This window comes from Lutzomyia longipalpis, chromosome 2 (genome assembly GCF_024334085.1).
Source record: "Lutzomyia longipalpis isolate SR_M1_2022 chromosome 2, ASM2433408v1".
Taxonomy (NCBI): domain Eukaryota; kingdom Metazoa; phylum Arthropoda; class Insecta; order Diptera; family Psychodidae; genus Lutzomyia; species Lutzomyia longipalpis.
Window position 1 is genome coordinate 39,056,982 of NC_074708.1, and position 12,477 is coordinate 39,069,458.

Genomic DNA, 12,477 nt, shown 5'->3' on the forward strand with positions numbered 1-12,477 from the left:
GAGAAGTAATTTTCTTTCAGGAATCCGTTTAAAGAAAGAAATAGCTTTCGATTTTTTTTTAAAGAAGATTGCGAATGATGGAAGCGATTTTTACGTTTCGAGGACCTGATCAAGAGGAAAATGCAAGCCCTCAAAGCGTCGCAATTAATAAATCTTCGATAAATAAATTTCATTTGGTTAAATTCAAACAAAAGGCACCAACTTTTACCAATGAATTGTACAGCTTTATTTTTCTATTAGTATTAACCCTTTCACGTTCACGTAAAACATCAGAATATTTATTCTATGGATGCTCTCAGAGGACATTTCTAAGTCAGAACATCTTCTTTGGCCTCTTCTGCTTGAATTTAATACATTTCTAACCTGGATAAACAATAAAATTTATTAAAATTCGGAATAATTTAATGTTTCACCTTTAGGTCAACGTATGACCCAAAGATCGCGAAAGGGTTGAATGTCCCATTGTAATGATTTTTGCGATTTAATAAATAAATAACGAGGTATGTTTACAAAAGATTTTTTTGGCAATTTTCATCCATTGCTCTCTTTTTAAATGTTTATTTTTCGTTGAATTAATTTTTCGATCGAATTAAATTCAATGTGAAAGAATTAATTATTTTAAATAACAATTTGGTTGGAAAAAATGTTTTTGCTCATATAATGAAATTGATTATACCGACAGAGTTTTTTTTATCATTAAATTAATTTACATTTTGTTGATTTAATTAAATTAATAATGAAGAAATCAATAAATAGTTTTCATAATGAGAAAGATTTTTTTTATTATTCTTTGAAAATGTTATTGTTGGGCTTTCTAAACGGTTGAAAAATAATTTAATAAAAATTGAATGATTTACCTTTCAATGGGTTGTAAAATATCCAAGAAAACGTTCAAAATAATTCGTTTAACGGTCAACCAGGGGTTAAGACAATGAACTATCAAGCCCCAGTCTTCTCTATATGGATGTCAATGCAATAAAATAGAATGGCACGCAAACGTTCCTCAACGGATGGTGGGAGTGGGTGGTAATTTGAGACATTACGGGAAAAATCGCAAAATTAAATTAAATTATTCTAATTACACTTTCTTGTTTGTGAGATTGTTGCAAAAAGGAATGGCAAGAACTCGACTTACAGCACAAGTGGATCTACTTTCACGAGAGAGACACGGAAAACTTGTATTGAGGCCAATTATTGTGTACAAACAATAATGAAATTTTCCCTGCACACTGGTCAAAAGAAGCAGGAGGGGTGTAAGGCAGGGAAGAAGAGTAAAAATAAGGAAGTGCCGAAGAAAGTTTGTATGCCAATGGGAAACTTCTGCAAATTGTCTGTCTCCAATTACGTTTTAATTCTTTAACAATTATATAAAATTGTGAGAATTATTGCGAGACGATGGAGTGATGATTGTGCAAATCCGAAATAAATTTGAAAAGTCTAATGGGAGGAGGGTTTGTGTGGTTCGTTGGGATTTTTAAGTAAATTTGTGGGAATGAAGTTAATTAATTATCCCCCGTAAGCAGAGAGAGAGAGAGTCCAGCAAGCTGCTGAAAATCTCCATCGCGCCTCTGTGCTAATTTTCCCATCACTATAATGTTGATTTTATTAAAGTGAATAATTTGGCAATTTCAGCAAAATCGGATAATTTGGAAATTGCGGATTTGTTAATGCTCGATGGATATTAATTTTAATTGCGCCGCGTTGGTGTGAGAGGTGGAGGTTAACTCTTCCATAAAATACGACAGAAACGTGGCGGAGATAATTACCCAGCAGAATACGTTTTTATTAATTCGATGAAAGTTGTGGAGTTTAACGAATTTATTTTCCAATTTGTTGAAGTCTTTTTGATTTATTTTTTTCTTGATTTATATTCCATGATTTTTTCCGCTATTAATTTGTTAATTATTTGCATTAAAACTATGGGAAAAAAGGGCAAAAAAGAGACAGAAATAGACTCAAAAAAATTAGAAGGTAAACTATTAAAAAAGAATTTAAATAATTTTTAAACAAGTTTTGAGAAAGTTAAGAAACTTTTACACACTAAAAAAAATTCCCGTAAAATTTACGGAATGGACACTCATTTTAATTTTTTTAACGATATTTTAGTAAATCTCTAAATGAGTTTGCTTTACATTATTACTAAAATTTTAGTAATTTTTAACTAAATTTCTTATTAAAAAAAATCCTGAAAATATTTTTTTCTCAATTTAATTCAATTTATATTTGTTTTTGAAGTCATTTGGTTTCCATTTCTTTTATTATATTATTGGTAATTAGCATAATACTATGCTATTTCAGTCGTATGACTGACAACATAGAACTTAGAAAAATTATAAAGCACTCTTCAGACAAAAATATACAAATTTCGTTCATTTTACGGTGAAAATGAATTATTTTACTCAATTTAAAAGAAATTTGTTTTCAAAAAAACTAAAATTCTGTTTTATTTTACTAAATTTATATCTATAAATTATAAAACTAAATAATTTAGTTATTTTTACTAAGAAAATATTCATCAATAAAAATTTAGTAAAAAAAAACTCAGAGAAAGAATTGTTTAATTTAACTAAACATTTAGGAAAATCACTAGTTTTCCGTTAAAAAAAAAGACAAATTTCCCGTCAAAATACTTTTTATGGTGAATTTAGTAGCAAAACTAAAATTTTTTTTTAGAGTGTAGAAATCTTTTTTCCTAATTTCTTGTAGCATTTTGTAGCGAGTAAATAAACTTGTTTTAACCCTTTTCGCATCATTTTACTTCATTTTTAAATTATTAAAAAACAAAAATCATAATTCTTTTTATAAGTAATTTTCAACCCAAGTTTTCCCCACAAAACAATAAAAAAATAGTGCTTCATCATTTTCAGCAAACACCTGTGGGCAATTTTGGCCTAATTCTGGTTCGTATTGTCAGTTTTGGGCAATCGTTAGTCTCTCCTAATGAATCCATCCATTTTTTTCTCCCCACAAGTCGTGTCTTTTGAGGTTTAAGAGCGGCACGAAGGAAAAATTCCTACAGATTTTCCTTCGCTTTTCATGCTTCGTTGATTATTGACTAATTACTCCAAAGCTGCGGCAGCTGCTATGAGGCACACACTACTACGCCAAAATTCTATATCATATATACATGTAGTTAAACCCCTTTTTAGCGGGAGAGAAAATCATTAAGTATTTTGGAGGGAACGCGATTGCAATGGCTTCCACCAAGCACCAACATCATCTCTCGTTAGCTCACTCCGCGTTGGCGAACAACGACGTGCGCTCCTTCGGGGGCTGGGAGGGGGGAGGGGGAGCTTAATTGAATTTCGATTTTGATTAATTACGAGGAAATTGCCGGTGTAAATCTTTTCCATGAACCACCACTGATGCAGAAACCCTTGAGTACCATCATTTGGTTACTAAAATTCACACAGGATTCTCCCATCCTGCCCAATATGAGGTGATGGGTGGATGGTGAGGAGGATACTCTGTACAGACTTTCTCACAACTATACTTCACTTTCTTCTCGCTCCATAGAGCATCCCATCTATATGTACAAAAAACTTCTAAACATTTTGGCTCCCATCATCTGCTCACGGAGAACTTTTTCATTTGCTGATGGGGAAATTTTCAGCAGCAGTGTGTCAAAAGCACGAGCGGAGTTTCCGGCTTGAGAATTTCCCATGAACTCTCCCCCGAAAATGAACTTGGTGTGTGTCTCCTTATCACGCCTGGGACGTTACTTGATGGAATTGTTGAATAAGAGCAAGCATATACACTTCACTGCGCCCTTTTAGTTACTTTTTGTACAAAATAACAAAGTTCCAATCAGAGAGAAATAAATTTGGAAATTTTAATCGTTTCTCAAAGAATTCTTTATTCTCAATTTGTTGCTGAAGAATTTCATTTAGGAGCAATATTGAATAAAAATGGATAAACTTTAAGGGAATCTAGGTGGATAAAGGGAGAGCTTTTAGGTAAGTTTTGTTGCCAGAAGTCCAATTCAAGGAGTTGTTTTGAGAAAACGATTTTTCTTTTAAAAATTACCTCAAAAACAGTCCTAAAAAATTGATTAGAAAGAATCAGGATTAAATTAAAGACTACTAAACCATATTAACCCTTCGTTTACTATGAGGGATAGGTGACCGACCCCAGAGTTATATTTCGATTAATTACGCCTTAGTTCTTAGAGGTATAGAACCAAGCTTCTGGAAATAAGTTCCTTGGTTATCTGAGAAGATTGTGTAAAAATTTCAAGTCAATCTGATCACCAGAAAAAAAGTTATTAACAAAAATGTAAGAAGAGGGAATTCAAAAATTGGTGTAACGGTCAAATTTATTCCATTTTCTCTTCGCTTTGTCACTCTTTGTCTCTAGAAGATTCTACTTACTTACTTACTTAACCGGCACTACAGCTGGTCTCCAGCCTTGGCCTGATCGAGGATCCTCCTCCATCTGTCCCTATCCCGCGCCACTGTCCGCCAGTTCGGCACCCCTATTGACTTGGCGTCCTGGTCCACGCCGTTGATCCATCTGAGGCTGGGCCTTCCTCGTCACCTCGTGCCATAGACCTAGAAGATTCTAACCTCAAAAAAATCATTGCAAAAATCATCAAAAAAAAATCCATTTAAAAGTTATTTTTGTGTTCTAAAATGGACAAAAAGGAGTCTATTAAAGCTCATTTGAAAGAAAGAATTTGCTTATTTTGCGAAAAATTCTATGGGGTCGGTCAGCTACCCCAATAGTAATGCGCGTAAGTGTTTTGTTCACAGTATACGGACGGTTAACGGCTATTGCATTCAAATCATCAACATCTAAACACAATGATATTCAATTTTATGAAATCTTTGATTTTTACTTTCTAACGTTTGACATTTTGTGGCTTTTTTTCTTATTGTTTGATATTTCTATAATTTTATATTGCTTTCTATCTTTTTTGTAATTATTGGTTTGTCCAATTTTTATTTGGATTTCTAATCAAACACATTTGCATTCAATTCAGTCCAATTTTAATTTTCTGTTGACCAACTTCATTAAATTTAATGTAAGTATGTTAGGTTAGAAATCCGAATAAATATTGGACAAACTAATACATTTAAACGTTTGACGTTTTCTTTCAAATGTTTGACATTTCTCTTCAACATTTTTTATGTTAAACATTTTTTTCTCCAACTTTTGATGTAACTTTTCTTATTTTTGAAATATTCTTCTATTTATTAAAATATTTTTCTCATTATTTTTTTGTAATGAACGTTCCTTTCATAACGTTTGACGTTTTCTTGTTACCGTTTGACATTTTTAGTATAATATTCTTTTTTTTTCTTAAACAAACTTTAGAAAGAAAAATCTGTCAAATATTTTCTTTTTCCCCTAAAAATATATATTTTTTTTTAAAAACTTCTCCCCACACCTTCCTTTGAAAGTAATAATTTTTGCCAATTTTTAACCAATTAGCGTCCTCGGGAGAAATAAATAGCATAATATGTTTGGCTTTGTGCTATAAAATAACAAAGTTAATTTAATATTTCCTCCAACCATTTGGATTTTCCATGAAAAAATGAACATTTTATCATTTATGGGGGTCCAGTGAAAACAAATTCTGCCTTTTAGTGCATTCATTTGTGAGATATAAAAAAGGGGCGATTAATGCGCTGCGTGGGAGAAAAAAAAATATTGCATTTAACACAGCAAAATCCATAGTAGATTATATCGTGATTTATTGAATTAAAACTACAGTTTCCACCCACGCGCGCGGGTAAAAAAAATCGAATAATTGATTATTATAGGTATTATGTCCCGTAAATTATGTCATACGGTCATTTAATCAGTTCATTTGTATGCTAAAATTATGATTAATTGCCACGGGGCCAGTGTAACATACACTACACCCACACAGTGTGGTTTGGAATTACATATCCTCATGTGAAGTGGCACATACATACATAATACAACATTGAAAACCCCCTGATTGAGCACAAATGGTCGTCGTGTTGAATTTTCCTGCAATAGAGATGTTGTATGTGTCAAAGGGGGATGAGGAGGGGGGTGAGGGTGGTAAATTGAATCACAGTGCAAATTATGATTTAACCTTCCTCCCCTCTAAATTCCCCCCTCTCCCCCGTTCTCAACAACTGCACAATCACCATTCCAAAGTCAGAGAGAAAATTACAAACTTATCCCTATTCCCACATTACAATTACATCGCGCACAAGAAGCTACGCTAAAGAGGTCCTTTTTGAGTATTCTCTCCGTCTTCGTGACTGCTACAAATCATATATGAAAGTTTCGTGCGCGGGGAGGGAAAGCTTCAATTGCACCCAAGTACAATAGTGGGTGTGGAAAATTGCCATGTTAATCGAAAGGCAATTTAACGTTGCACATCACTCACACAGAAAATATCTACATAAAACCATAAAGTCATTGGGCATTGCAAAGTACCGTGGGAAATTGACGCAAAGGGATTTTCCAATTGGACGGCGCATTTATATTATTAATTTTCATGATTTTCATGCAATGAAATTCATACGGAAAACATAGGGGCAAAGAAAAGTTTTTAAAACGATGTGATAGATTAAAGATTTCGGTATAGCTGACATCGACACTCAAATTAAGAATTCTTAATAAATAAGCAAAAAAAAGTCGATAAAAATTTAGATAGAGCTGACTTTAAATTTATTTAGGGGAGGGCGGGGCTAATAAAGTCACTTAAGGGTTTGGAAAAAGCTTAAAATATCATATTTCCGAGCTAGATAGAACAGAATGATCTGAGAACGAGTTGTAGGGCAGTAAATTTCCAAAAGAAATGAGCTATACATTTCGCTTTATCTGTTTGGGAAATATGATATTTTGAACTTTTTCTAAACCCTTAAGTGACTTTTTTAACCCTGGTCTCCCCTATTTATACATATTTCTGTAGCACTTATTGGCTCAATTTTGACATCTTCAGGCTTTTTTTTAAGACTTTGGAATTTAAGGTTTATTTAAAATAAAATGGCTTGATACCTGTTTGACTTAAACACACAAGTGGAGACGCCGGGTGTAACTAGGCGCCTCCATTCACAGTTTCAGTGAACTCAGAGTTCAAAGAGGAACGTTGAAGAAAACTGGGCATAATTATTTTATTTTTTAGATGAAGAAATTACCTTACAGGTTATGAAGAGAAATTTTAAAAAATTTGGCTTCTTGAAAGAGCTCCAAAAGCGCCGAAAGCTCAGAGCTTAAAGTACAAAATTTCTTCCGTGAAACCAAATATTCCAAGTATCCCTTTATTGTGTCGTAATCTCTGTTTGATTTCTTAATAATGGAAAAACCCGAAAAATCTTTAAGAGTTCGAGGATTTTCATCATGATTTGTATGTAGTTTTTAACATAAATAGAAACTTTTGGATCAATCTTAAGTTTTATTTTGAATTATTACTCATTTTTCTGATACTAAAATTCTAGACAGTTCTACAATATTCTCAAATGAATTTCTTTCTTGTGCTTTGATCTTCTTATCGTAAATTGAATAAATTGATATGCGAGAATAACCAGGCGTCTCCATCGTCTAATCAATCAAAGTTTAATAATAGAAATTACGATTCTCTCGCTGAATCTAATAAAAATTTAAATTCAACTGCCTAAGGGTGACACAACCTTGACCCAATTTCAAATCCTTTGCCAAGAATATTTCTTCTACTACATATAATGGCAGAGAGACATTGTTGTTGAAGCTTTTGCTTTGCAGCTTTGTATGGAATTGCGCATGCAAATTCTCTCATTCCGATGGGAAATTCAATTTACTTTCTATATCAAGCAATTGTACATAATTTTGTACTTTTGTACTACGATGACAAATGGCTCTCATCAATCACTATATGCGAGGGAAATGTACTCCAAAAGACATCCTGTTATGGAGTTATTTCTGTTATACGAAGGATTAATTAGCTGAAATATCAATCTGAGGATTGATTGTGTGTCGCTGAAGGGGATGAGGGAGGAATTTTATTAGTATACCATTCAGTTTTCCACTTAAAACTTGACTTAATGATAGGAGGGGAGGTGCAAACCCCGCAGTGTATATATGGGAATGTGCCATATTCCAATATGTAATCGATTAATTCCAAAATTGACACATACATATATAGTATCATACATGGATGCATATTATGGAATATGCAAGTCAATGTTTCCGCTTTTGGAGGTTTCATTAAGTTCACTGAAGTGGATGATTGACTACAACATCGTTTAAAGTTCACATCAAAATTTCATGTCTCCGGAATTATTATTGATTGAAGTTCTATTTTTCCATGCAGTATATGGACTTCTTTGAAGTTTTAGCAGTCAAATAAAGGGAAAATATGAATTTTACTTTGCATATCTCTCTTCTTTGCATGGTATACCCGAGATATTTGTTTGAGAAAATCCTCAATGTTCCATGTCTTGTTGATTGCCCTATTTCTTTCAAGATTAAACAAAAAATAACGAAGAATACGTTTGAAAAATATGTTTTCTCGTAAAATTTCAGATGTTAAGTAACAACCAGGCGTCTCCATCTGGTTCTTTTTTTTTCTTTTTCAGTAAAAAGCTTACTGCAAAAGCTCTTATAAGAAAATCACCTAACTTTTGAAAGTTTTCATTTTCAGCCATCTATAGATGATTTTCTTATAAGAGCTTTTGCAGTAAGCTTTTTACTGAAGAAAAATCAGATGGAGACGCCTGGTAGTTACTTAACATCTGAAATTTTACAAGAAAACATTTTTCATACGTATTCGTTATTTTTTTAATCATGAAAGAAATAGGACAATCATCAAGACATAGAATTGAAACATAGGAAAAGATCAACCAGAAAATCTGACCATTTCTTTTTTCTTTTTCTTCGTTGCTTTTCCAGTGAAAATTGCAATTTTGAATGCAAGTTTTTCATTAGCGTCTGCCGCGGGGGTACGTTTATTGAATGACTTTCTTCATCTTTCAGAAACACTCAGTTTATAAGTCCCCGCTCTTCCACCTTTAACCTCCTCCTCCGTATTTCCACCACAAATCCCAATTATACTCCCTGGTCTTTGGGAGCGGGGAGTTCTTTGGGGAGAAAATACCATGAGATTTGTTGGAGTGTTTTCCAACACTTTTTGTATATCGTTGTACCCTTTGAACTTGTGGCGAATTCCGTGGCAAATTTTCCGTGTCTTTTCATAGAGTTTGTGTACGTTGGATGGAAACTCTTCATCTCTTAAATGAAAGCTTCGTTGGGGACATGCTGCTTTTTAATTGCATTCATGACTTTTTGTGCTATAAAATCCACTCTCGTTTACTCTTTAGATATTCCTCAGGTTTATTCTTGGTGCATGTGATCACTCCACTTTAGAGGAATCCTCTTCCACTCATATACAACATCCAACATTAAACTTTGTCGTTCTCTCACTCTCTCGTATTTCATTGGAAAATGTGCGTATCCTGAGAGGATGAAGGAGTGTTTTCTGCATGATTTATTTCCTTGGAGCACCCTGTTGAGAGCCCTGCATAGTGGGGGTGTGTGCGCCTTTTCCAGGATTCAATTAACAGAAATGTGTATTTGTTTCCCACTCTTACCCATCGTCTCTTGTGTAGGAATACACAATATGGTGTACGACACGAAAACCCACCCACTCCCATTGAAAACCTCATCACTAATGCAGAATGATTTTCTTATCAAATTACAATTTAGCAATTCTGCGAACACGCAAAGTGCTAAAACGCCAACAATAATGGGAAAGCGAAGCTCCATCGAGTCTCAACATTTTCCATCCCTTATCGATGTGGATACGATGACAAGGAGAGAAGGTTTATGTGGAAATTATTTATTGCCTCCTTGTACCACACACAATACGCAGGATATTCAACCCTTAATTTCACTTGCCCTCTCGTGATATTAATAATGCAACACTTCAATGAAAATCACCCAGACTTACAGATTAAACTTAAAACTCAATTGATGGGAGCGTCACTCGGTGGTTGCACTTTCATTGCATACCTACGATACCTACCTCTACCTACGTATATCCGTTTGTGTGAGGAAGGTGCAGTCAAATTAATTGAATTGATCAACTCTAAATAAGTGAATTAAGTCAATCTTCCCTTACGAAATATTTACATCTCATTTGTATTTGACTAAACATCGGTACACAAGCAGTATCAGTTAAATAGTATTAGCGGAATGTTTCTCACTGTATTAAGACGTAGGTTATATATTAGACATTATTGCAAATATTGGTTCTGTTTAATCAGAATGATATCATCTTACATGGAGATCTGTTAATTTTTTTTTGAAATGTTCTGCAAGAAATTTTGCAGAAGATACAAAGATGTAAAGGGAAATTTCAAATGCAAAAATTTAGAATTTTCAATTTTTACCTTGAAGTTTAGACATATTTTTGACTGAAATCAGTTTTTCGCATTTTCTGGCTCTCCTGTTGATTTTAGAGCAAATCTGAATGGATTTTTGGGTCATCCCGTACCCGCAGGTTCGTCGATGAGCCTGATCGATATGTACCAAAGCGAAGTTTCAAATACAAAAATTTAGAATATTCAATTTAAGAAATCATTGATTAAGTTATTCCTAAATCATCAATATTAAAAAAAATATCATTCAAGAATCAGGGACTCAAAATTTTATTTACGAAATAGACAGGAAAAGCATCACAACAAATTCCTTTTCCTATCAAATCTATAAAAATTCATGATTATAAATATTTTTATATAAAAAACTCGACTAGGTTCTAACAGCATCCTTCTGCACGAATTCTTTTTAAGAAAAATTGAAGGAGATCCAATAAAATGTTTTATTATGCAAAAATTCTTTCACAGCGGGAAAAATCTTTTGTGTGATCAAATAAATCCTTATTCTTTTCTTCTCAAAAATCTATATATCATCCCACCCAGACGGTATGGGGAAGATTAACCGAAAACTTTAACCTTAAATCTCTCGAAAAGTTGATCCAGGAACTATATATTGATTAGGAAATATTCCTTTGGAAATGCAAATGCCTTCTGCGAGTGAGGATAGAGGGTGGGAATGTGAAATATGTGCCATCGCATGAACTTTGCATCGGTATTGAGATAGAGAACAAAATATATATTTCATAGCACGCGGGAGACTTTCTGCACACTGTATATATACGTGAAAAGTTCCCTTTTTGGTAAAAGGGATGAAGTACATAAATCTTGTCTTAATACTATTCCTCTTCATGCCTCTTCTTCCTCCTCCTCCGCTAAAGGTGTGTGAGGACGTGTGATGAAAGTGTAAAAATGTGTGGAATGATATTTTGTTGAAGATGTGTTTTTGTGCATGATATACCACAAGCTCGCCGAACGCTCGCGCATATTGGCGCCTTTTTCGTGCGCGTCGCCACGTCGACTCAGAGCTCCTGCATTGCCAGCAGTGGGATGTCTTTTAGACCATGATTGCCCTAGTTGCCGCTCCGTCGCTGGTGCTGTGTTATCATAAACGTCAGTCGAACTGTGGAAGGCAAAGAGAACGGTGCCGTCACTGAAGACGAAATTTTTTTGGCAAATCGGTCAATAAAGAAGGTTTTTAATGTAATAAAAATTGCTTTTTTCTTATGATAATCCTTAGTGAGAATGTGTCGAAAAGTGTACTACCTGCACAACTATAAATTTGGATTACTCTACTTCCTACAATTGTTCCTGCTGGGCAATGCAGAACTTTTAATTAATGTACAAAATCAGGTATATTTGCCTTCTCAATTTCATTGTACTGTCAAAAATTTTTAGTGATGATTTTTTTATGTGTGCAGAGAGCTTTAAGCTCCTTGGGGATGATTATAGATAGGTCGTTTTAATGGGGTGTCAAAGGGTTGTCGTGTGTGGTGCAAAAAAATCTTTGTGATGAATTTAAATTCTTCCGATTGGTGAAAGTTTGGTTATGTTTTTGGGTTATTTACTTCCGAATTACTACCATCCCGTGGAATTAATTAAATGCTAAATTTTGTAATTAATTTTATTTAAACAAATTACCTATAGTGTCAAGCTTTTGAGCTTTTTCTTTTGTTTACTACACGGTAACAAATTGAAATATATATATCACATATATATAACACTTGCACTATATATACATAGTTGTTTTAATCATTTTGAAGGGGGCGGATTTAATAATAATAAAATACAAAACTATATGTGGAATATGTCTTGATAAAACAACAAAATGTTAACCAAATTCGGGTGGTAATATGAGTACCCACCGAGATACTGTTTTGCTAATAAACCAATTTAAATTAATTATATTTAATTACCACAAACTCCCGATGGAATACTGGTGCTCCACTCTAGTTCAGACTAAATTAAAATTCACCGGAAAAAAGGAGCTTTTGGAGTTTGTTTTTAGTATGGATGGCGAATTAAATTTATCTATAGTTTGAATTATTTATTATGAGCTTTTCGGATAAAATGCAGGATGTACAACATTTTGTAGGTATGTTGTAGATGAAGCAATATTATTAACAAGTTGTGTGTGTTGATTTAC

General features: G+C 33.5%; 1 protein-coding gene across 5 annotated transcripts in view; it reads left to right on the forward strand.

Moving 5' to 3' along the window:
- Positions 1-11,410: 11,410 nt before the first annotated feature.
- Positions 11,411-12,477, forward strand: part of LOC129791367 (out at first protein) — a 59,383-nt gene continuing 58,316 nt past the window's right edge. For 4 of the 5 annotated variants that reach the window (XR_008750678.1, XR_008750679.1, XM_055829517.1 and 1 more), the window contains exon 1: positions 11,450-11,684. Coding sequence is in view for 3 of the 5 variants with exons in the window: in XM_055829517.1 (XP_055685492.1) it covers positions 11,577-11,684 (108 nt within the window). In the remaining 2 variants the exon portion in view is untranslated. Of the gene's footprint in view, positions 11,685-12,477 lie in introns of all 5 variants that reach the window. The other variant, XM_055829514.1, reaches the window with a different exon arrangement.